At 34.4% G+C, this 24,601-nt stretch overlaps 1 protein-coding gene across 1 annotated transcript; it reads left to right on the top strand.

Annotated features, from left to right (window-relative positions):
- Positions 1–20,936: 20,936 nt before the first annotated feature.
- LOC149790125 (ficolin-1-like) lies at positions 20,937–22,704 on the top strand. The gene is made up of 2 exons (XM_089973166.1): positions 20,937–20,985; positions 22,067–22,704. The coding sequence occupies exons 1-2, from the start codon at positions 20,937–20,939 to the stop codon at positions 22,702–22,704; spliced, it is 687 nt and encodes a 228-aa protein (XP_089829292.1).
- Positions 22,705–24,601: the final 1,897 nt, after the last annotated feature.

Consider the following 24,601-nt stretch of genomic DNA (forward strand, 5'->3'; position numbering starts at 1 on the left):
TGGTATAAATGTTATGTATACATGGCTTAGATATAAACCAAAGTGCTAAACACTGCAACCTAACATGGTGAAACCTACACACTGTTCCTCCCCCTTCTAGGCAACAGTTGATAAATCTGAATATGTGTTTAACATCCTACTGAAAGTCACTCTGTGGTTTGCAAAAGGTATCAATTTTGCTTGTTATCCACAAATAGAACCATATCATTGTATTTATTGTAAAGATAATTGCACTTGCATATGTGGACTCACTGTGTATTGCTGTGGCTGTATATCGGACTCACGGTACTAATTCAGTTCCCATAGTAAACCTCTACAAACACCATGGTATTACAAATTCAATAACTTAAAATATTTGAGTGCTCATGATCAAACCACTATTAATCAGTATAGACGAAACCTGCATGTCAGCTTCTGTGTTGAGGAAAGGATATGAGCCGCGGCATTTTCTGAACCTGCATGTGTTTGAAAAAAGTGCTTTCAATTCCGCACCGAAGAGTCAGGTGCTAATTTTAGTAATTAGTGTTCCAAACGCAAAACTGCTAAAGGACTGAAATTCCATCAATAAAACAATGTGTGTATTTTTTTCACTTACAACTAAGATAAGCTTTCAAAAGATTCTTTTTTTCCAATAAATGACTTACATTATTAACCAATCCTTGTCAGACAAACCCATATATACTCTATTTTACGTTCACCCATTTCCAGGCTGGTTCCCATTTTTCCATATCATTAGTACCGTGTGTCCTTATGACTACTGACTGAAAGATAATAAACATAGCTCTTATCAAAGTAACTTGCGTCTGCACATACGGCTTCCTGTCAAGTGGGTCATTGTTTTATATGTGTACGAAGTAATGACCACGACTTGGCCACATGCCAATTATTTAATTGCAATTACCATAAACTGTCAGGTTTCAAATGTATTAATACTGTTAGTTATACGATCAACGCTTTTAATAATATAACACAGTCACATGATTTACATTTTTCTGAATGATGGAACGACTAATTTTTTTTCTTCCTAGGAAATCGAAAATACTAAAACATTGTAGCTTATATTGCACATAACTTTAATTAAAAAAAAAAATTATTAATAACTAGTGATTTTAAAAAAAAGTGAATAAAACATCACAGATGTCACATATGTAATTTGTTGCTGCAATATTATTATTATACAAATTGTCCTAAGGGTAATGACTGGAACAGAGAAACCAATGGATGTTGTACATATACAATTACATCCCCTTGGTACTCTTACACGTATCTTCTTATGACAAATGACGGAACGATAATAAGTATGGATGTTATATAAGTAACTTGTCGCAGGCAGCTTATGGCCCCATACCATCCTCCGACTCCCAATCTGTCGCATGCCCGTATGTCTGTTACACTTTCTTGTAAGTTAGATAGCTCAGAAAATGTAGATTCAATCCAGACCAAATTTGACATTTTTATACCGTAAGCTTATCCAATAACCTGATTAGGTTCTGATCAACCGATCGTCTGATGTTTAGTCCATTATAACATTTATTATTTTATATTTTTTACAGTTTTATAAAATCAAATGTTTGAACTGAGACATTTTCTAATATGTATATATGCTGGTGATGGCCTTTGCTTCACTCTGACAAACCAACAAGCACAATTAGCTTCAATATCTCTTTGAATGTAGTTTTTATGGTGGTCCAATCTTGATGAAGAAAAAAACTTTTTAAGCTGAACATTACGGCAGGAAAGTACAAACAATCGTGGCGTTCCAAAGCTTGATGAGTAAACACCTGTAATAGCGAATATACTTATAGTAGTACAATGATTATCAAAGAAAGTTGTTTTGCAACGAAACATGCCTGTCTTCTTTCTCTGTGACAACGCAGTCAGTCAGTCTTCTTTCTCTGTGACAACGCAGTCAGTCAGTCTTCTTTCTCTTTGACAACGCAGTCAGTCAGTCTTCTTTCCCTTTGACAACGCAGTCAGTCAGTCTTCTTTCTATTTGACAACGCAGTCAGTCAGTCTTCTTTCTATTTGACAACGCAGTCAGTCAGTCTTCTTTCTATGTGACAACGCAGTCAGTCAGTCTTTTTTCTCTGTGACAACGCAGTCAGTCAGTCTTCTTTGTGACAACGCAGTCAGTCAGTTTTCTTTCTCTGTGACAACGCAGTCAGTCAGTCTTCTTTCTCTGTGACAACGCAGTCAGTCAGTCTTCTTTCTCTGTGACGACGCATTCAGTCAGTCTTCTTTCTCTGTGACAACGCAGTCAGTCAGTCTTCTTACTCTGTGACAACGCAGTCAGTCAGTCTTCTTTCTCTGTGACAACGCAGTCAGTCAGTCTTCTTTCTCTGTGACAACGCAGTCGGTCAGTCTTTTTTCTCTGTGACAACGCAGTCAGTCAGTCTTCTTTGTGACAACGCAGTCAGTCAGTTTTCTTTCTCTGTGACAACGCAGTCAGTCAGTCTTCTTTCTCTGTGACAACGCAGTCAGTCAGTCTTCTTTCTCTGTGACGACGCATTCAGTCAGTCTTCTTTCTCTGTGACAACGCAGTCAGTCAGTCTTCTTTCTCTGTGACAACGCAGTCAGTCAGTCTTCTTTCTCTGTGACAACGCAGTCAGTCAGTCTTCTTTCTCTGTGACAACGCAGTCGGTCAGTCTTCTTTCTCTGTGACAACGCAGTCAGTCAGTCTTCTTTCTCTGTGACAACGCAATGTCAGAGGTAATCCTAATGTTGGTGTGTAAACATGGAGTTTTCCTCCTAATATATGCAATGGGTCGTCCTTCTGGTTCGATAACTGTGCGTCGACTGAGTAGCCAGGTCGTGGACTGGATCGCTGACGGGGTCGCTGACTGGGTTGTCAACTGGGTCGCTGACTGTGTCGTCTTTTTGGTTACACTACCTCGGAAGAAAACAATGTCACTCGTCATAACAGATTTCGTTGTCTAGACTTATTTTCCTACAACGCTCGCTTTGAATTGACTTCATTAGATCTCCATGTAGTGACGAAATCAGACGTGTTCCTCTGTGTCATGCCTCTAGTCGATTTAAAAAACAAAAATATGTTAAAAACTAAACAACCAACGCACCAACAAGTGTATTATGGGAGATCCCAGGGAAACTGTCGCAATTGTATTGGAAAACGCATCACGGCATGTTGAGAGTGAGAACTTTACATCCACGTTTTCAAAAAAGAGGATTTAACCGCCTAAATCTTCAGTTACCACTTGTGATATTATTCATTAGTGGATTTTTCCTATGGATGTATTTTCTAAGTGGAATGCAAGTTTCTTTGAAACGTTCTTAAGGAAATATAATATACAAATGTAAGTGTTCTAATAGTTTTAAAGTTTAGAAGTACCATTCTCTGTTCACGTTTTAAGAAACATCTCCAAAAATGTGATAAATAGTCACAATAATTACGTGTACTGATCCGTTTGTCATAATATTTTTCAAAATATTACACCCCTAAAAATTGTGAACGAACTTGGTTATTCCATAAACAAATCGTATGATGATATAACATCTTGAGTTCACTTGAGTTTCTGCACTTCAGGTATTTTAGATTTATCCTATTTTATCCTTTAAAATACATTCCTTAATCTCATCATAATCAGCTTCTTGTTGCACATACAGTGAAATGTATACTTCATGAGCTTTGCCAATAGTACACTTTGTAGAGTCCAGTGCTCTTGGCCATTTCAAAGTTCTAGCAACTTTTTCCAAATGAGGAAAATATTTACCTACTTCATTTTCTGAAATATGAGTACTCACCTAGTATTTCTGGTAGCTGATCTTATGTAGAAAGTACGAGTGTCTTCCACTTGTCAGGTTTAATTCGTTTAATACGAATTGAAATTTCTTTTCTTCCTTTTCTGATTCTCTCTGCCTCATAATTTCCTTCTTTTACTTTTCTTGTTCTCACTGCATCTGTATTTTCCTCTCTTCATTTTCTCTTTGCGTTTGCATTAGCTTATCTTCTACTGAAACGGGACTGAAACGATGGAAACCTTTGAGTACATAATATTTTTCCCACTCCCCAGGTACGAAATTTAAACGTTGTCCATGAGTCGGTCCAGAATATGTGTTAAGGAAAGGAAGCCTGCCCAGCTTATATTAATGCACAAATGTATACAGCAAAGTAGATAAAGCATATATATAACACACCTATGTTTTATTTATGCCACATGCTACTAACATACATACTTATATTTAATTTTTTCAAACTTGTAGCTAGACGAGTCATATTGAAGGTAGGACACACATTCTATCTAATGCTCTTTTAAAACCTATAAAGGTATAAAACAGATCATATATAATGTTTCAATGCATGAAGACATCTGCATCTCCCCATTCTCTCTCTCTCTCTCTCTCTCTCTCTCTCTCTCTCTCTGTATGATTGTGCGTGTTGAGCGGTCTGTCGGGCTGCCAATTTACATCATCGTATAAAGTTATCTCTCCCTCTCTATCTCTCTTAGGACCTATCATGGTAAAACTAATAGACAAACTGACCCACCCTCAACATACACGCTTGTAATCGAATGTCAGCACTTTCAGATGTTCGAGATGATAACCGTCCAATGTGTGTACCTTATTCTTTTAATGCAACTGTTACGTTTTAAAGTAGAATAAAAATCTTTAGCCAAGGCCGATAACCATGTATCAACCAGTTTTGTCCATTCTGCAAACAAAAAGAATCTAAATTCATATCCAGGCAAGTATTAAGTCATCATATAACCCCACGGTTTTCATTTTTATAACGAAGATATGGATCTTCAGTATTTTAGATTATGAAAAGAAGCATATACCATAAATGGACCTTTTATCATTCTCGTTCTATTTTAAAAGGCCGCATACGACACACCACAATTCTTAAAATTTCATTATCCCTAGGACATATAAAACCTACCAAAATGCAATTGTTTTCAATTTATGACCTCCACCATTTGTAATTTTGGAAAGGTCGTAAGGGACTAATTTGCTTTCAAAGATTTTTAGTTTGTGTTACTTAGACACATGTGACCCTCCTATGTTTTTATTTTTTTTAGGATGATTACAAACAACTAATAATAATTATATAAAACTTCCTATAGTACAGGTTACATCGCTCATGTAAGCGCTCTTAGTCACTTTTTGCAAAAATAAGTGGGTTTTTTGGAGAATTTCATTACCTTACCATTAAACAGCGTTTATTCACTTTATTTTGCGCCTTGTCAATTACATTTCCGTTGTAGATTAATGTATAAATTCCTGGAAAAAATGCTTAACGACAAATTAAAAGATAACCTAATTCGACATTGTCGTGCACAGTCAAACAAGCGGGGTCATCTCGTTTAAACCGGTCTTGTAACGTACTATCATGTAACAGGGAACGCGCTATCGGTTGGGAAAAAGTTGTGCTGCAAACATAAACAGAGACTCGACAATGTCGTCATTTATAAACAAAGCCGGGTTAAAGGCGGCAGGAAAACAGGGCACGCAAGACCAATTAATTGGAGGCAATTATGTAAATTCAAAGATTTGGAATGTCATGTCATTTATTTTAATTTTCACATAACACTTATATTTCCCATACAAATATTTTCCTTCTTAAATATAATAGACACTAGAAATACGGCCGTATATTCAGATTTATTTTAGTTAAATTTTACAACGTGCTAAATTATCATTTTGTAGAAATATCGAATGCAAAAGTGAAGAAAACAAAAACTTGTTTATTACTCCTCTATTCCATTCATAGTTAAACATTCATACAGGAGATGGATGAACCTCTTCGTGACTTATTGTTCACGTGATCTTACCTTGATTTCCCCATCATTAGTAATAGTTCATTCCAATATCAACTTTCTTGCGCAGTCTAATGCCGAAGTGCCATTGTAAAAGTACATAGTGATCAATTTTATTCTGGACATTTTGTTGTGAAAATTAATTTGCATATCAATCAAAATTCACGATTGAATAAATTGTGTTATACCTATATTACGATTAAATTTTAAATGGAAATTTAGTTTTTAAATTTATGCCAGTAAATGCGCTTACTTGACCCATGTGACTTTAACTATAGGCCACCAGCTTTCAAACTTTATTAAAAACTCTCCACTAAACTAATACATTTTTGTTAAAATGAATCATAGGCCAAGAACCGTCAAAACTTTAATTAAAATCATCATTACCTATTTTTACATATTTAAATTTCTTCTTTAGGTAATCATTTGGTCCCAACGTTTTTTATGTACACCTTAGCAGGTTTTGTAAAATAAAATGTACCATTTTAGCTAGTTTTAGTAAACTTATGGAATTCAGATTGAAACAAAATAACAGGTAGTGTACCTTTATCCCATAGCTCAGTTTAATTCATTAGCTGATATAGAACTCTTCAATGTATTTAAAAATGCTGTCTGAAGATACACGTTATCAAGACAAGACATTTTTACAATACAAACTATCAGATATTTTTGAAAAATACACTGTTAAATTTAATAATGATGACACAATTAATGCATGCAAAAGAAAGTGTTATATGACATTATATCAAATTCAGTTAAATTTGGCAGTACAGATGACTAATTAGTCTGATGAAATCGAATTGGTCTGTATCAAATTCGAGAATACATAAGATAGTACAATCAATTTGCTGGTTTCAGATGGATTTTCAAATACAAAGCTCGGACTTAATTATTTCTACAGCTGAAAAAAATAATATCTAGATTAATAGTCGGTCGACATAACATTGGATGTGATATATATCTGAGGTGCTCAAGCATAAAATGAAACCTATCTTGCAAAATAAATAATAAAATGATTACAAATTTGATTTAGAAGTGCAACGTTATATAGGATTATAAAGAATAAGACTTCAGCAAGATATTTGAATTTTAAGAAACAGATTAACTTATGCATCTGGTGATTATACAATATTTATGATGCCACGTAAGGTGATGAAAATACATAGACATATAAGGATACAAAGGAATTTACAAAATTCATACCGTACTTTTATTTTAAGAATTGATACTAATTTAAATACTTACTTTTTAAAGATCGAGAATACCAATGAAAATCAGTTTGAATAAATTAGACAAACGATAAATGAACAATTTTAATGACTGAAAATGCTGATAAGTAGTAATTTGTACAACACGTTTTAAAAGTGTTGAAAATCTGATGATTAATGACACTAGAAACAAAGAGAGCAAAGCTTAAATTTTTAAAAGCTACTGACCATGAAACAAATAAGAAAATATTGATAATTCTGACTATTTACCTATGATCTATCTTAATATACGTATATAAATATGACTAATTAATTATTATTATTGTTGCAATAAGATAAATAACAATCAGATATCACATGAAATAAATTGTCATTCTGACCATCTTTTATCATGCCAATAATGAATCCTAACTGTATTTGACCAAGGAATGTCTCCAGAGCACTTCCGCCTTCAGAACATGTTCCGCCACCTCAATGTTGTTTCCCTCCTGTTAAACACCATGTAAGTGTTGCTATGGATAAAACAAGATTTGTTGATCGTAAATATAACTGTAAAAAAAGTAGTAATTACATTGTTTTCAATATACATTTCATATAAATCTTTATATGTATATTATTTATATTTCCCATGTAGTTTAATTCTACGCATGTTAAATGGCCAACTCATTGTGCTCTTTCACGTTCAGTATCATGTAGTAGATTTTGTAACTTTGTTTTCTTTAAATCTTTTTGTATATTTTGAAATGTCACTTTATATAATTGTTTTATCTCTCTCTGTCATACATCTATAAGCCATGATACATACGACATAATTCTGATATGTCTACTATAACAAAAACAACACAGTCTGATAAATCCCATTCTTCTTCAGCATAACATAATCCAGCAGGTGGTTCACGTCTAATTTTTGTCATGATAATCATTTATTAGAGTCAGTGTTACTCTAGCTGACTCGGTTGTTGATTTGTTTGTTTCTAATACTTACCAATGTATGTTAGATTGAATTCATCCCGTTTGCCAGCTCTCAGCAAAGGACATTTTTAGTCATATGTCACGTGCCATTCATCGACAAAATTTTGACCAAAACATATTATAGAAAAGCAATCTATCATTCTTAATTACAAAACGTAATCAGGATGACCGTTACTCCCATTCTGATCCCAACCTAACCCCGCCCAAGAAAAAAATTAAGGATATAATAATTTTCTTATTTTACGAAGAGCGGGTCAATTTAATAGAGAATTAATTTTATAAGAGTACTTCCTTCTGAACAAAGGAAATATATAAATATTAAATGCATTCTTCGCATTCTATTACTCCTTGACACAAAATTAGGACTGGGGTATATACATTCAATGTACATAATTTTAATCAATCAATGCCAGTTGTACACTAAAGTACACAAAATGGTGGGACTTTGAATTTAAATTTAAACGGTAAAGTAAATGTCAAGTTCTCTATGATCCCATTAACCTAACATCGAATACATTTTTCTTTGGATCAGTAGTGTAAGGACTTTGTAGTCATAACATGTTGAATATGACATTAAAACCAACCACTCAAATAACTCATCCTTCATGTAAGATTTTGTTGTTTTTTTTGCAATCGTTTAAGGTCAAGTAGTAACAGGAATTTTAGTTTTCTATCAATTTTCATTGTTCACTTTTTATGTTGTTTAGAATCTTTTGTGAGAATTTTTCTTGGATAACATCTACATCCCGCAAATGCAAAGAGTTCTTCAACACAAATAATGCACTATTTGTTGTCGCTTAGTTTTAGGTGTATTGTCATATCCTGGCACACGGGATATATGGACACCCAGTACAGCAGACTAAAACATTATCATACAAATAAAATCATGGTGAGAGAATTGTTGACTTGGTTGTAATAATTACATTTGGATACATTTGAAAATATTTAACAATATCCATCTACAACACTAAGAATGAGCCAAATTTCATTGGTGGGTCAAATAGTTTCGACCAAATGAATTTTCCATGAGGAGATGGTAATGCAGTTCCCAGAAAAGCGTACGTTGAGCCGTCTACACAATTAGACAGAATTCCAAATCAAACATTGGATTTAAAAATAACAACCTCTTTAATGAACACAGACCTTTCGCTCTTTTATCTCAGACTGAAGATTGGAACCCTACCATCAATACACATGCTTTGAATCAAAAATGTAAATTAATTAAAATCGGATTCGCCCTTTAAACTTTACATGCTGATATGTGATACTTGCTAATAATTAACCCGTTTAGTTTTATTAATAAAGAGTAAGTATATAATGAAACAAAATCTTAATTATCTTTTTTTATGTAAGACGGATGAAAAGGCGAGACTGATAATGTAGCAGATGCATACAATAAAGATGACAATATGTGCCGCATATAACTTCTCTCTTTCCTGATCGGAAAAAGAAATACCAAAAGTAGTGAAAGCAATTTCTCGATGTCGCTGCACATATTATCCAACATCATAATGTGGAAAATTGTATTCACAAGACGTTATTAATGCTGTTGAATCAATGATTAGCATCCAATTAATATTTCTAAAGGAAGGCTCTGAGCAGTATATTAAACAATCTTAAGAGCAAAGTACTTCAGACGTTCACTCAAGGGTGCACTCCAAATATATCTTTGACATCTCCTTGGCTAACCGTTTTGTTTGGTAATCTTACAGGAAATATCTTAGGAAAGCTTTTTCAAAACTATTTCACCCAACGTCTGCTAGCTAATTATTTTCTAAACGTTGATAAGCGTTGCCAATCCAATAGCCTTTAATCAACTGTTTCGTAAGTATTCAGAGCAACCTATGTATGTAATTCAGTCCTGAAATTACAGCATTTAAAATGTTAATATTATTGGTCAATGTTATATCTGTTAAGGCTATCACGGAATCTTATCCAGTCATGTCCTGTCCCTGTTTTGGTCTGGGAATCTCGTTTTCAACCACACCACATATTTGGTTTAGTTCTGAATATAGATTAAAACTGCGACAACCAGGCGTTCTCTCACTCTGTATGGAACATTGTCAGAATGTCTTCTCAATCAAAAGTTGTCGGTTACATTGCTTCCTATTTAAATTATCAAGGATATCGAAATATCATGTCAATACACAATACAGAAGCTTTTGAAAAAAGCTATTTTGGGGTATTATTGTTGGATACAAACATATTTAATGTGTAATCATTGTTGATATTTTTGGATACATTTATATTCTTTGTTACCATACATTTATCACAACCTTCTTAAGTGAAGTATGTCAGGAAAATAAATTATACAGACTCTTCACAAACATTAACCAGTGACACACGATATATCTTCAGGTGTTTATCAGCTAAACAAGAATATTTGCTGACGACAAGAAAAGTTTAAAAAAGCCAATAATTGTTTTATTTCAGTGACTGGTTTAACGGATTAAAAGTATTTATTGCACTCATTCAACTGACTGTATAAAACCCGATGCCTGTTTTCGAGTAAAGGGCACACAATGGAAAAGATACACTGTTTTCTTAATGATATATGTAGTTTTCCTATAGTTCATTACACAACTGTAAGTAGAAGAGACGGAAAGTTTGGTACTATTGTGATAATTGGGCGACCAGCACACGTGCTCCGCTTTTCTCTTGCTTTAGATATTAGGCTATTTAAAGTTGCACGAGCAACATTGACAAGGTTGGGATTAGGGATGTCACAAAAGGAGACCGGATGCAGTTCATTCTAGCCAAGACATTTCACACAATTACGTGAATGAGATGTTTATTTCAAACAATAATCACAATTGATAATGTATATTAACGTATGTGATTAACGTGTGGACTTTATGAACAGATATGACTGGTATTTGGATATATCATAACATATGACCGATATATCGAACGTATCAACATATATTATTGATATATGGACATATCTACATAAATGATGAATTTATACCTCCTCAAGAAATGATTAAAGTATGAATTTATAATCCACGTACTGCTTATCAACACTTATGATGACGTACTAAATTGTCTCTGACACATATAGCAATACTGAATTTTAGTTTAATGTATATGCTAGTTTATATCTCATGGCACCCCGTTGGTGAACACAATATTCAGACTTCATGGTTGAAGACAAATGATGGGTGGCCTCGCCTGGTCAGCTCCACCTAACCTTTCGATGGTTTATGGAGTACCAGGTCACACTGAGTTAACCAAAATCGTTCTTCAAACCAACGTCACAGTAACTGTATTACACAGAACCCACATAGTTGGACGAATCAGGCAACAGTTGAATAAACAATGCCTGATCTGTTTAAGACACGATCATCAACATAATATAGTATGCATGTGTGCACATGAACTGACTCGTAATATGCATTTCTCCTCATGCAATATATAAAATATTTGATTAAATTCAGCTTGTCTGTTTATCTATCAAATGTCAAACGGCCATATTTCATGGCATTATGTGATATAGGTCTTGCTTGCTAGTAAATGTTGCATGAATTCAGAAACATTCAAGATATTGAATAATGCCATCGTATATAAAAGAATTAAGAGAGTATATACAGTTTTCAAGATTACATCCCTCTGCAGTTGAAGATTGTTACCTTGAAGTGGGCAGGTTCCTAACAAGACACAACATAATTTTGACGATACAAAGATGATTTTGGCTATACGTACTATCATCGTGCTAACATGAAGGGCCAGAGACCTCAATATAAAACGGATTCCACGCTGCCGGCGCATGAGCCAGTAAACGATAATCAGTATGCTAAATCGCCAAGGTTAATAATAGTACACCACAAAGTGACGTTGTACGCGGAAAACGAGACCATTTTACATGTTCAATTATACATAATGCATCATCATTTTTATACTGACAATTCCATTACAATGAATGCCGCTGAATCCAAATCCAGAAATTAGTTTTGCTCTTGTGTACATTATTTTTAAAATATTTTACATTGTTTATCTCAGGAGGGCCATACACATCTTTGTTTATCCAATTCACCCATGAATGCAGTTTTAATTAAGACCAAGTGATAAGTCATAAGAAACGCAATGCTAAAATGTTTACATGCAAAGGAAAGCAATTGCTAAAACCACCTGGAATGCATTTCATGGAAAATCAAAATGATTTTCAAAAATTTTCTAAGTTAACTTCTAAATTAACGTTTCTCTTTATCTCTCCATGCTTCCAAGAATTTGTTTTCACTTGCACGTGTGTCAGAGCTAGTACCCAGGTATGAACCTAGAAATCATTTCATAATTATTATTGTTGTTAACTATCTTGACCGAACTCGTACACCACATTATTATCGAATATTTCAAGGGCTTCTTCTGCAGCCGGGAGTTTTATATCGTAACCTTTGAATTAGACCAAATGTTATCTTATTCCCTCAATGATCGCTTCTTGTGACTGGATTTTCTCTCTCAATGGAAATATCACGTACTCGGATTTTCCATCATATTATTGTCATACGACACTGAAGCCGTAGAATGTGCCATTACCAATAGCCTGTCTACCAAAGTTCGCTCTGCCAAATACATTAGGCGTCATTGGATGCTTTTAGAAGATTCAGGACTTCTTTCCATATATATTTAAAGTTTTGTGAAAACCGCAAAACACATTACATCTATGTACACAATAAGAGAGGGATGGTCCTTTGTTTAATATTTGAAACATATAATAATACATAAGTAAAATGACAAATCTCACGGGATCTTCTTTGTTGTCTTTATGCGTTTACTACAGCCGGTGTGTATTACGGCGCTTCTTTCAGAATGACAGGAAATTAAAAACAACGTAAGATTTACAGCTATTTACACGCTTGAAATTAAGCGATCTGTACTGTGAAGTGCTGTCAAAAAAAACGATGAAAGTGACTCATTCTGTTAAAAGTCTTGCGCTTTCATCTGGATACCTCTTGACCTCTACGGGAAAATATATTCGTCAACGTTTTGGCAAACAAGAATATTTACGACGATGTGTGTGTAGCTTGTGACTTAACTCTCACTGAAACGATGTACGTGAATGGAAAAGTTTGGGCTTCGAGGCTTGGACAAAAGAAGTGACAGACTATGCCAAAGACTTGTGATCATAAATTTAAACGTCCATTGAAAAAGTAACTTGTAAGTCTTTGTTAACTGCAGCGCCAGAAGAATTACCCATCACCATGGAAAACCACTCCCTTCAAGAGAAGACTGTTATTGACATCCCCAAATGACCATCCTGGAAGACCCTTGTGCGACTGTGACAAGTGTGGAGACTCTAATAACATTACAACACTCTCCCTAGGACACCACATCTTCGTTAAAACAAATGTTGTTCAGTGACTTGATTATATTGCATTTTGATCGTTTAGATGTGTATTTTTCGATGCACTTAACCATTTTTTTATATGTATTTTGGTCCTTCATGTTGTTCCACTTTAACGTGCAATAAACGTGTCCTGAAAAATGTATGAAACTCTTGTCTTGTCTGTGTTTGTGTCAACAGTGACATTCCCTCCACTACTATGGTTAATTCTACTGTCTCTGCTCCATCTTCCTCCACATTCAGAGTAATCGACATAAATTTAGATCGTGATAGCGGGGAGGCCTTGTATTTTCGTCTACGGATCGTGTGGTGTAACAAAGAGTGGCAATCGGCGGAAAGTCTCCTGCGTGAAAGTTAAGGCGATTCCTTCGTGTTTGTGGAAGGCATTCCTGGAAGAAACAACGGCATCGTGTCTCACTCGGGTCAAACCCATCTGGTCATCTTCAAAAAGATGTTAGGAGAAGACGAAGAAGAAATTAAACTGTGGTTTACGCGCAAAAGCGCATCGTCGTAATGTCAGTATGATTTAAATCACCCAAAATTTGTTTCAACGAAATAAAGCCCATCGCACTATCAGTCTCAATGCTTATTAGCTGGTGTTGTTTAAAGGCCCTAGAGATAAATCGCAAGTGCAAGTGTTTTCCAAACAGTTAGGAACACCTCGGCTGACACATGCATACGACGATGCCACACAAACCCCACACGCCTTTATACTCGTGAATTTGAATTAACTTTCTGGTTATATTGGCGCTCATGTTCTTAGTTTTCTTATTTTGTCTTCTCTGGGCAACGATGGATTGCCAGACTGGTGGAACTTACGCATTTATATGGAACGAATACTGAATATAGGTCGGTACGAGGACTTGAAAATAATGACAAAGATCAATTGAGAGAAATGTGAAGAGCATGTCCTTACAAATGTGTTTTCAATGAATAACAAAAAAGACAACACACTTCGTTTTTCAAGATTCAACATGTTTAATAATAATAAGAAACTTATGTGACATAAGTAGAAATAAACAAACAATGTTAAACACGAATATATTTACAAGGCTGACAACGTATTGTAGTCAAAGTTGAATTCCAATGATCTAATGTACTGTCAATTTGCTATCTTTCTTCTTCTAGTCTCTGCAAAATTACGTGTATTTTATTTATACGGGAATGTCCTTTCTTCCTCACTCTTTTCTGTTCTCACCTCGATTATATTATCTCATTTCTCTAATCTCCTAGGCTTGTAACATTTCTTCCATTTTATCGGTTTTTTCTGTTATCACTGTTTGTAACTTTGACGTTAATTGCATGTTCACGTCCTGCACGGGTTCTCTATTCTTGGATTAGTGACACAATGTGTTTGACAAAGTTGGTTACTTCTTGCATCCAAACATAGAAGCCTAGAAATTTGTAGTCGTAAATTTGTGAGTGTAACCAGCTAGTAACATACAATTCTTAGCAAGTATCGAGCGTGATAACGTTCAACATGTTTTCATCACTCTTCTCACCACTTGTAACAGAATTTATCTCTCGTGCAGAGGAAATATCTTTGTAGAATTGGTGTATGTGCTGTTCACAAAGGACCAACACGATTTTGCTGGGAAATAAAATCTGATAAACGTAGATACTAACACGCACACAACATTTCGTCTAAATTTCAATGGAATCGTATTAGGTGGAGAGAGTTATTGTAATATGGATTGGTAATTCTCTAATTTGAAAAGTGACCTTAAAAGAACCAGCAAAAATAATCCTCCTTAACGTAAGATTTTGTTTCCGAATACTGACTTAAGGACAGTAAGTAGCAGATAGAAAGTTGAATTTTTTAAAATTATTGACTGTTTAATTTTTAAGTTGTTTAACGTCTTTCATGTTTATATTTGCCCTTTCCAAAGGGACATGTAGATCCCGAAAATGCATGGGTTAGTTCAACAACAGTTCTGCACTGCCTGTTTGTCGCTTTGTTTAAAGTGGATAATCATGTTATGGCAAACGGGATATATGGACATCCAGTACATTACACTAAAAACCCTCGCTCGGTTCATACAAATAGAAGCATAGTAACAGACTGGTAGGTTTTAAATTGTTCAATCTGTTAAAGTAAATTGCATTGTGATTTCTTCTGAAATAGTTTGTAGTAATCACCTTCAGCACTAAGTTGGATTATGCAAAATCAGATAGGCGGTTTTACACTGTTTAGAAAGTAACACAGTCTAAAGGGCAGTTGTTTTATTATGTGAAGCAACCACTGGTGGGCAAACATTTTCGACCAAAATAATGTTCCATCCCAAGAAAGTAATGCATGTTCCAGAAATATGTACGCAATTAGACGGTATTCCAAAAAAAATATGGAAATCAGAAATACAAAACGCTTAGATCAGTACATAAGTTTTTGTTTCATCATGGTTTGAAGGAGCGTTACTTTCAATACAATACAAAACATAAATTCATTACATTCGTATTTTGGCCTACTCTTTACCATTTTATTAGATCCCCTCTAAAGAACATGTCTCTGTTTTGGGTATTGTTTGTTTTGGGAATGACATAGATGAAACAATTCACTATAGATTAATTCTGTTAGGATTTGTTCGTTTATGCATGGGCTATGCCTTTGTGTAAATATTAATGATTGATCAATATTTGATAAATATCTTAAGGTGAATATATCATTTGCGGTTCCCAGCAGAATTTCTAGAGTCAAAATAAGTTTAAGGCCCCTCGTCATCTTGGTGTTTGTATGCATGTCATAAGGACTCTTGAAAATATCTAGAAAAAGACAATAATTAAAAAGTCGCCTTTGTTTGTATTTAAAACAAAGAGAGGAAACAGCCATGACGAAAAAAAGAAGGAAAACACACATCGAAAGTGTGCTTTTCTAAACATCCTATGCAGATATTTGATACTTTCTGATGTCTAACCTGTTGAGTTATGTTAATAAAGAGAAACAATCCCATGAAACATCAAAATTAATTTATTCGTAACACTGATAACAATTATGGACTGATAATTAAGCCGATGTAAAGAAAGGCCTAGACACGGTGTGCCGCAAGTGAATTTGTTCCGTTTCATTTTCGGAAATAGAGACAACACAAATGAACGAAATTCATCGACCAGATATAGTTTACTAATAATTTTGAAGGTGACAGCTTTTATTCACAAGACCTTAGCAATTATGTTAAACCAATGATGAACATCCAATTTATATATGTATAAAGCAAGGCTCTGACTGGTGCTCTATACAATTACAAAAGTGATATGCTTCAAACTTTCTCTCCTAATTCTATTTCGAGATATGTTCGGCCGAGCATTTTGTTTTGTAATCTTATAGCAAATATCATAGACTAATGTTTTAGAACGATTTCAATCAATATATGGTTATTAATTCTTGATTAAACGTAAATACGTGTTGCCATCCTAATGGTCTTCAAAGAATTCTTTCTTAAGCTTCTAGACAAATCTAAAATTGTAATTCAGTAATGTGATTACATAATTTTAAAAGTTTTCATTATTGGTCAATTTTTCAACTGTTAATGCGATCAAGGGATCTTCGCCATTAATTTGCTAGCTCTCTTTTAGGAATCGGTTTAAACAGTCACTAAATAATTATTTAAGTATTTGCATTCGTCACACATGCAAAATATATCTTGTTTAAACATATTCAGAATACATAATTTCTTGAAAACTGCATTTTCTAAGCAAAACAATATTTTTGATCTAGCAATCTTGTTTTTAGTGTGTTTTCGAAATAGTTGAAATAATACTTTGAACATCAAAATACATCCAGATTGTCCGTCGTGGCTTTTACAGTTTGACTTGTGCTGTCTTGGAATAATTCATCTAGGCTTATTGGCAAACAAGAGAATTTACAAAATTGCCGCTTGTTCAATGGACATGGAAGAATCACAATGTGAGAACATACAGTTTAGTTTAGTATGTTTGGTTTTGCCGTAGCCCATTACACAGTTCTAAGAAGAACATATTAGAAGTTCAACACGATAAACACTGAGATCAGCCGATAGTAATACTTGGGCAGCAAGTACACGTGTGTTGCCTTCCCCTTCTGTTCGTTATAGATGAACTATTTACAACAGCACATGCAACACTGGTCATTTTGTCGGTTTTGTTGACAATACGATATGCATGTGCGGAGAAAATTACATTTGAAATCATCTTATCCGACCTGCTAACACGTCTGTCAATGATTGGGGATATCACAAAACCAAATCGAGGTTGGGGGTTAGGGATAGGGGTGGGCGTTCGATCTAATAATGGTAGGTTACTGCATTTGTATGAGAAAATATGAACAAATTTTTCAAACGGAATACTGCACGACCTTGGGAGTGCAGTATATCCATCAGAAAGAACGAGTACATATTTTCCCATACAAATGAAGTAACATATTTATTATATGCTCATTTAACTTATTCTACCTAAGGCTAGATTATATAAACAAAATATACTACAAGAAACAAAGTAATTGACTGTATGCTGTATTCCAAACTAAAAACACAAGCGCAGAATCATCATTACACAACAACATTATTAATGCGCACATAACTCCGCCCAGATAAGTTTGAACTTAGTCGCGGGCTAGACATAACATTTGGAAGAAAATGGTGTTTTGGTCTACTTAAAATTTAAATTTAGGTTCATATTGTGAATGAAAGCGCATTGCAACAACGTTTCCATTTGATATAGAATGAATATATTTTGGTATTTTTGTCTATTCTACGAGATTTCGTGATAATGGACTCGATTCATCTGTACAAATTCTAGATGAAATACATCGGATGGAAATGGGGTTGGGAAGCGTGTTGACTTCTGCTATTGTGTTTCTGTTTTGTCATTAACTATTTGAAATTATAATATGGGAAAAATATGAAGACTTTCCGTTGCAATTATCAAAATGACACTATGGAATTTAATATTTATTTAGTTTTGACTGCAGTAGGGAGGATGTAATTGCACTTGGAATATAGTCAAAATATAGTCAAAATTACAGTAAAATTTTGAAATGTGTTATCAGTACCATATTTTTTGAGATGACGGCCTCGCAATGTTATTTCTGTGAAAGCGATAAGTGTACAAATTTAAATAGCCGGGTATGTACGAACTATTTGCTATTGACAGTTAGTCAGATCCGAAAATCGCAGTGCTTTTTGAAATGTTTAAGTCAAAAATGCCAGTCTGTATTCTACAATGATATAACTCAGAAATGCCAGGGTCATTCCTCAGTCTTGACGGTCCAAGATGATTGCCGTGATGAAGAGGGAAGCATGTACTATACAAAATGCACAGGTTAGATATATTTCGAATATGTATGTATGTATGTATGTATGTATGTATGTATGTATGTATGTATGTATGTTCCCACGTACATATTTATTCATGTACGTATGACGATTTGTACAGGCAATTGCGAGTTTATATATGATAGAGTATTTTAAAAAATCAAATGTTCAAACTCTATTTTACATTTATCATTCTACTACTTACGATAGAGGCGAATTTTTCTATATGCCGATCAGGCACCTTGTGTGAGATGTGATATAGATTCCTCACTGTCATGGAGACAAGGATGAGGTCACCTAACAATAATGGCATGGAGGGATTACTATAATTATGCCAAATGTTAACGTATTCTAAAATGTGATGAGATGTATGGAACAAAAACAACAAAATAAGTTGTCTTTTTGTTATGAAATTAATAGTCAAAGTTTATAATCAACTGATTATCAGTACAACAGTTTAATGAAGTACATCATAAACGATATTGACCATATGATATATCATACATGTGTTACATACAGTAATTTAGTTCTTATTCAGTATATTGCTATAGGCAGTATGACATATTAAATGTGATTGATAATATTCATCAAATTCATGAGATCACATTTGAATCGTACCAGATATAATTAGGTTACATCTGGACGGATTTTATCAGATAGTGGAATAGGATATATTTTATTGTATGCGAAAATTTGAATACAATATTATTCAAGAGCTTGTTTGTGGAATCGATGTTACTTTGCGATATATATATATACCCAATGAGATAAATGATGTGAAGCAAAAGTGTCAAGAGAGGAACTAAATACTTGATACTATCAAATCTGTGTACCGGACGATACTAATAATAAGATTTGGAATTTAAACAACCTTACGTAAAATAACTATATGCATTTGTTTTCAACAAATTATTACCAGGTAACTGTTTTTCGAACGATACTCACTCCTAATGATGATCTTCTGTTCATATGCGCAACATACTATCATAGAATGGTGGTATCATTGTTTGATGGATGATATTGTTTTCGTTTGAGATTTTTTTAGTCTCCATAATCATTAATGAAACTGAAACGATCGTGCTTGCGTATTTTCATCACCATACACACTGTTGTATCACACAATTCGTCAATTTTGAGAGAGAAAATATTTTGTTCATACTCACGATATAAATAGAAACTATTGTTCCAAAATTATTGTGAGGAAAAGGTTTTCCCATTATGAGAAATTCATGATTTTGGCTAGCAATAATATATCCCGATGTACACTTTAAACATACTGTCCATTACCTCGTTAACTGGTTTGGTTTTTGTGAACACACGAGTTAGTAGTCAGGTCAATTTGAGCTGAGGACGTGATGCAGTTCGGAGTTTTACGCTGTTCTCACAAGAGCACTGTCGCTGCAGTTATCATTAGATACTTTGTGGCTGGCCGATACTGATTTAGGTTGAACAATCTTGCTCAACATCTTCCCAAGACTCGTTGTCAATGTTGATTATCCAACGATGACTTAAGGGAGTTTTTGAAGCGTTTCTTTTGACATTCACTTTGCTGTTCAAGATCTTCTTTAGAAGTTATTTGCCTAACATTCTGGTGACCTGGCCTATCAATATGAGCTCGGTTTTCTTTAGCGGAGCGAGTATGTATGTCTGGATTGTCCGCGTGAGAACATCGGTGCTCGTCCTGGCATCGTACTCTGACCAGTTACATCAGGTAACCATTGTGAGAAAAAAGAACTTCATCCTGTGTATGACTTATGTCAATCTGACAAAACCCTTTGACACAGTCGTTGATTGAGACCTATGGAAGATCATCACAAGCTGATGCTGCCAGGACACATTCATCGTATTGGTTCAGCAAGTTTATGACCCTACTGACGACCATGAAATATCTGAACCATTCTCTGCTACGACTTAAGAAAGGTAATGCTAGCAATTGGCCACAACTCTCTTCATTATGTTGCTAACCGTCACGCTTACATATGTCTTCCGTGACAATGACACTTTGATGAACGACATATATCAGACTGATGGCAAGCTATTCAATCTAAGAAGTGTAATGGCGAAAACAAAGTTACTGCCAGGGATTTTCGTAACCTCATATTTCATGAGGACTGTTCCCTGAATGCCTAACCCGTCTGACACGGAACAGAGTATGATGTGTTCTCTTCAGCTTGTTACAGTTTTGGTCTCAAAATCACAATGTTATAAAGATGATATATTTGATGCATGAACTTACACTAGGAAAACCGTCAAAGCATAAAAAGCATATTTCTCCATGCAGTGAATACGTTTACCTAGGATCACAATGGTTTTAATCCCTCACGAAGACATTCACATTATATAATTTATGACATATATGTCGGCAGTGTCAGCAACTTTGTTGTGCAAGGCAGCCCGGTTGACAGGTACAGGCTGGTTCAAAGATAGTTCTTATTTTCATCACTTTGATAATTCTGTAAGAAAAATATAATCAGTCTGTATGACCGATCACTTAAGAGACATCGTTGACTGTAGAAGAGTTGGTTGCCTGAAGGTGACAAGCACAATTTTACAAACGGCTATAGAAGATGCATATAACAAGTCATGCCAAGTAGTTCGTGTAAGGTCGTTAAATTAACTGCTACTTAATGTCATTCACTCATTGATTCATATAAATTACCCTTTATGGTTTAGGTTTTTTTCTGTCTTACAAAATAGCTAAATGTCACGACTGTTGCTTAATGAGCTAATATATACGTGGGAAATAGAACACATAATTTTTCGTTTTATACTTTAAGTGATGAAGAGTTAAATTTTACTTTGCGGTTGAACATCATTGTCCACAGCGAATGGTGGCTTCAGGTTCGATTCCTTGCGTTTATTTAGCCGATAAATAAGAGTATAATGTATGGTACCTGTTTAAATATATTCCGTTAATATTTTGGATGAAAGAATACAAGACTATTTATGTTCATCTGCAGATTTCAGTCAATGTTTGCAGCATAATTAAACGTATACGCACAATGTCTCAAGTTTAACAGAAGAATAAGAGATACATACAAACAGATGGTTAATGGCAATAACTTTTTGTAGAGAGGGTACTGGTTTAATTTGCGGAATACTTTAATCAGTTGAAAATGGATATGGGTTATCAGTGATTAAAAATATAAATAAATGCAGACTGGTCTTTAAAATAAACATTATTTGAATCGTATATTTTCAGTATGATGTTAGGATTATTCATAACCATCCAAGTTACCGTCTTTCATTCAAACGGAAACTACAGCGGTGAAGGTGACTAACTTTGATTTACATTTATGTCATTATGAAAAGTGGATGAGATTGATTTCGTTTCAAAAGAAGGATCTTGATCCTGTTGCTACGGTGCTTATATGAAAACAATTTTAAACATTTTGTTGTTGATGAATTGAAATTGCAATATTAGTGTTAGATACACCAACACCCTATTTATCATCCACCTTGAATCATTAATAACTGTTTTGACAGGCAGGCGGCCACAGAACTGTAAAGAAATTCTATGTTCAGGACAAAATACTACAGGAATTTACACGATATATCCCAGTGATGATTCAAATGGCGTGAGTGTCAGATGTGATATGGACACAGACGGAGGGGGTTGGACAGTATTCCAACGCAGAGTGGACGGGTCAGTTGATTTCTTTCGTCCATGGGCTGATTACAAATCTGGCTTTGGGAATGCAGACACAGAGTATTGGCTTGGTCTTGATAATATACATAAACTGACTTCCCAAGGAAACGTGAAACTTCGTGTTGACCTCATTACTCCACAACCTCCAGAACGATCCGCGTATGCCGTGTACTCTTCTTTCCAAGTAGGTGACGAAAATAGTAGCTATATTCTCTCCGTTACTGGATACTCTGGAAATGCTGGAGACTCCATGAATTATCAAAATTGCATGAAGTTTACAACCAAAGACAGGGATAATGATCTTAAAGAATTTAATTGTGCTATTGCACACTTTGGTGGCTGGTGGTATTACAACTGTCATGCGTGTAACTTAAATGGCTTGTATGGGTCAGTTAAATATAGGGTAGGACTTAATTGGGCTTTACTTTCTGGACTTTATGTTTCCATGCCGTTCGTGGAAATGAAGCTAAAGTAGATTTAAATGTGCACAAATAACATCTATTAGATCCTACCGTTTTATATATACGTTAAATGTAAATAAACTTGTCAAGTTTCATTTTTATTCCATGAAGGTACCTGATTGATATTCAACTGCAACGCACTGAATTGAATACTGCCTTCACTGTTGTATGTCAGTATTTCATTCAGCGCGCAGCACCAGCAAATCACTTACGGGTACAATCATGCCCTCATAATATACTAGGGAGAGGAAATTTTCTTTAATTTCCTCGGCACAGTGTTATCAATAATATATTGCAAGTGCTGTTAAAACAATTTAACCTAAACAATTTCTCTTAGTGTAAGATTTTGATTTTGTACAATGTACAATACAATAGTATCTTTTCAATTTTTTATTAATTTATTGTGTTCATCGTTGTGTGTTATTTTATGTATATCATAGGTATTTTCACGAAGTGCACGATAGAGCTAAGAGTAGTTCACCACTCGTTCTGCACTGCTTTCTGATAAAAGTGAACTATAGAGATCCTGTACATCAACGATTAATACTCACCCGTTTCATTAGTACATCTAAAGAGAAATATTATTATGAAGAATATGGAGCAAATCGCAGCATAGTAGAAAAATTATCACACAAATAAATGCATGGCAGAAGAATATAGGTATAAATGGTTGAAACTGTTGAAATAAGGTTAATTCGATACATTTCAAAAACGATATAAATATCCACCTACAATACTACTATGTAATTAGATAGGTAACACGGACGTATATACATTTTTAAATGAATAGCAAGGTCACACAATACAACTGATCAACGTACTGATTATATTATGGCCTTGACTATTCAGTGCCGCAAAGCTTATGCAGACTATTTCCGTGCTAGTTATAATTGACCAAAACGTTTGATTCAGCCTAATAATGAGTTATGGTGTTAAGATCATAATGTGGGATAACGCCATGAAAGGCAATATATGGTATGCGATATTCTGCAAGAAACATAATGTAACTACATGTATGCAAATTGTTTTTTATGGCGTGTGACATCATTGCGGTAATAAGATTATTTTAAAAAAACTTTTTTAAAAATTCAATTGACAATGATTTTTTTTAAAGAGCCTTTATGTTCAAATCTTTTCACTGATCAGAACGGTTACAACTCTTATAACATTAATACCCCCTCTCTTATATTTTTAAAAACGTTACTTACAATTTATAAGTCAATCTTGGTCCAGTATTTGTATTCTAGACTAGTTTCTGGACCCATTTATGTTTATAACAATAATGTAACTGAGAATGATAAGAAGAAAACCGTTTGTTTTTTATGGAAATGTATGATAGCAAATGATGGAGAGAAACCAATGTGCAGTAATGTTGGGAAATGTATGTGCAATATGTGCACTCTTTCAATTATGGAGACTTAATTTCTAGAATTGCCTCGCACAAGTAACACTTGGTGATCACAAAGTTTAAGTATATATACAAAATGCTACTTTTTATTGCATTATATAGCTTTTTATTATTAATGTTCCTTAAAGTAAACTCCATACACAAGCTAGCATAAGACATAACTCAATGTATACAATCGTAATGAATTCGCAGAAATCATAATGGATGGCTGGCATCTATCATATATGGCGCCAAGGAAATATGACTAAATTGTGGTCAGGATTCGAACTAAAACAATATATGCAAATCAACTATATGTTCACAACAAACATAGTAATGATTGAGTCTCTTACGTAAGTGAGTTATGAAGAAATACGAATTCATGCCGATAAATGAATAAAGCTTCACAATATGGCTAGGATACAAGACCTGGAACAGCCTGGGGTGTACCCAAGAAATGGAGCTATACAAGTATGGTCATGGAGTCTGTAGTAGAATATAAACCGAGTGGGTATTTGGATTAA

The sequence above is a fragment of the Sinohyriopsis cumingii genome, chromosome 10 (assembly GCF_028554795.1).
Source record: "Sinohyriopsis cumingii isolate HCF-2022 chromosome 10, ASM2855479v2, whole genome shotgun sequence".
Taxonomy (NCBI): domain Eukaryota; kingdom Metazoa; phylum Mollusca; class Bivalvia; order Unionida; family Unionidae; genus Sinohyriopsis; species Sinohyriopsis cumingii.

Coding starts and splice junctions, on each gene's coding strand:
- LOC149790125 (XM_089973166.1), top strand. CDS start 20,937: ATGTCGGCAGTGTCAGCAACTTTGTTGTGCAAGGCAGCCCGGTTGACA. Junction 20,986..22,066: donor CAAGGCAGCCCGGTTGACAG/GTACAGGCTGGT, acceptor CTGTTTTGACAG/GCAGGCGGCCACAGAACTGT.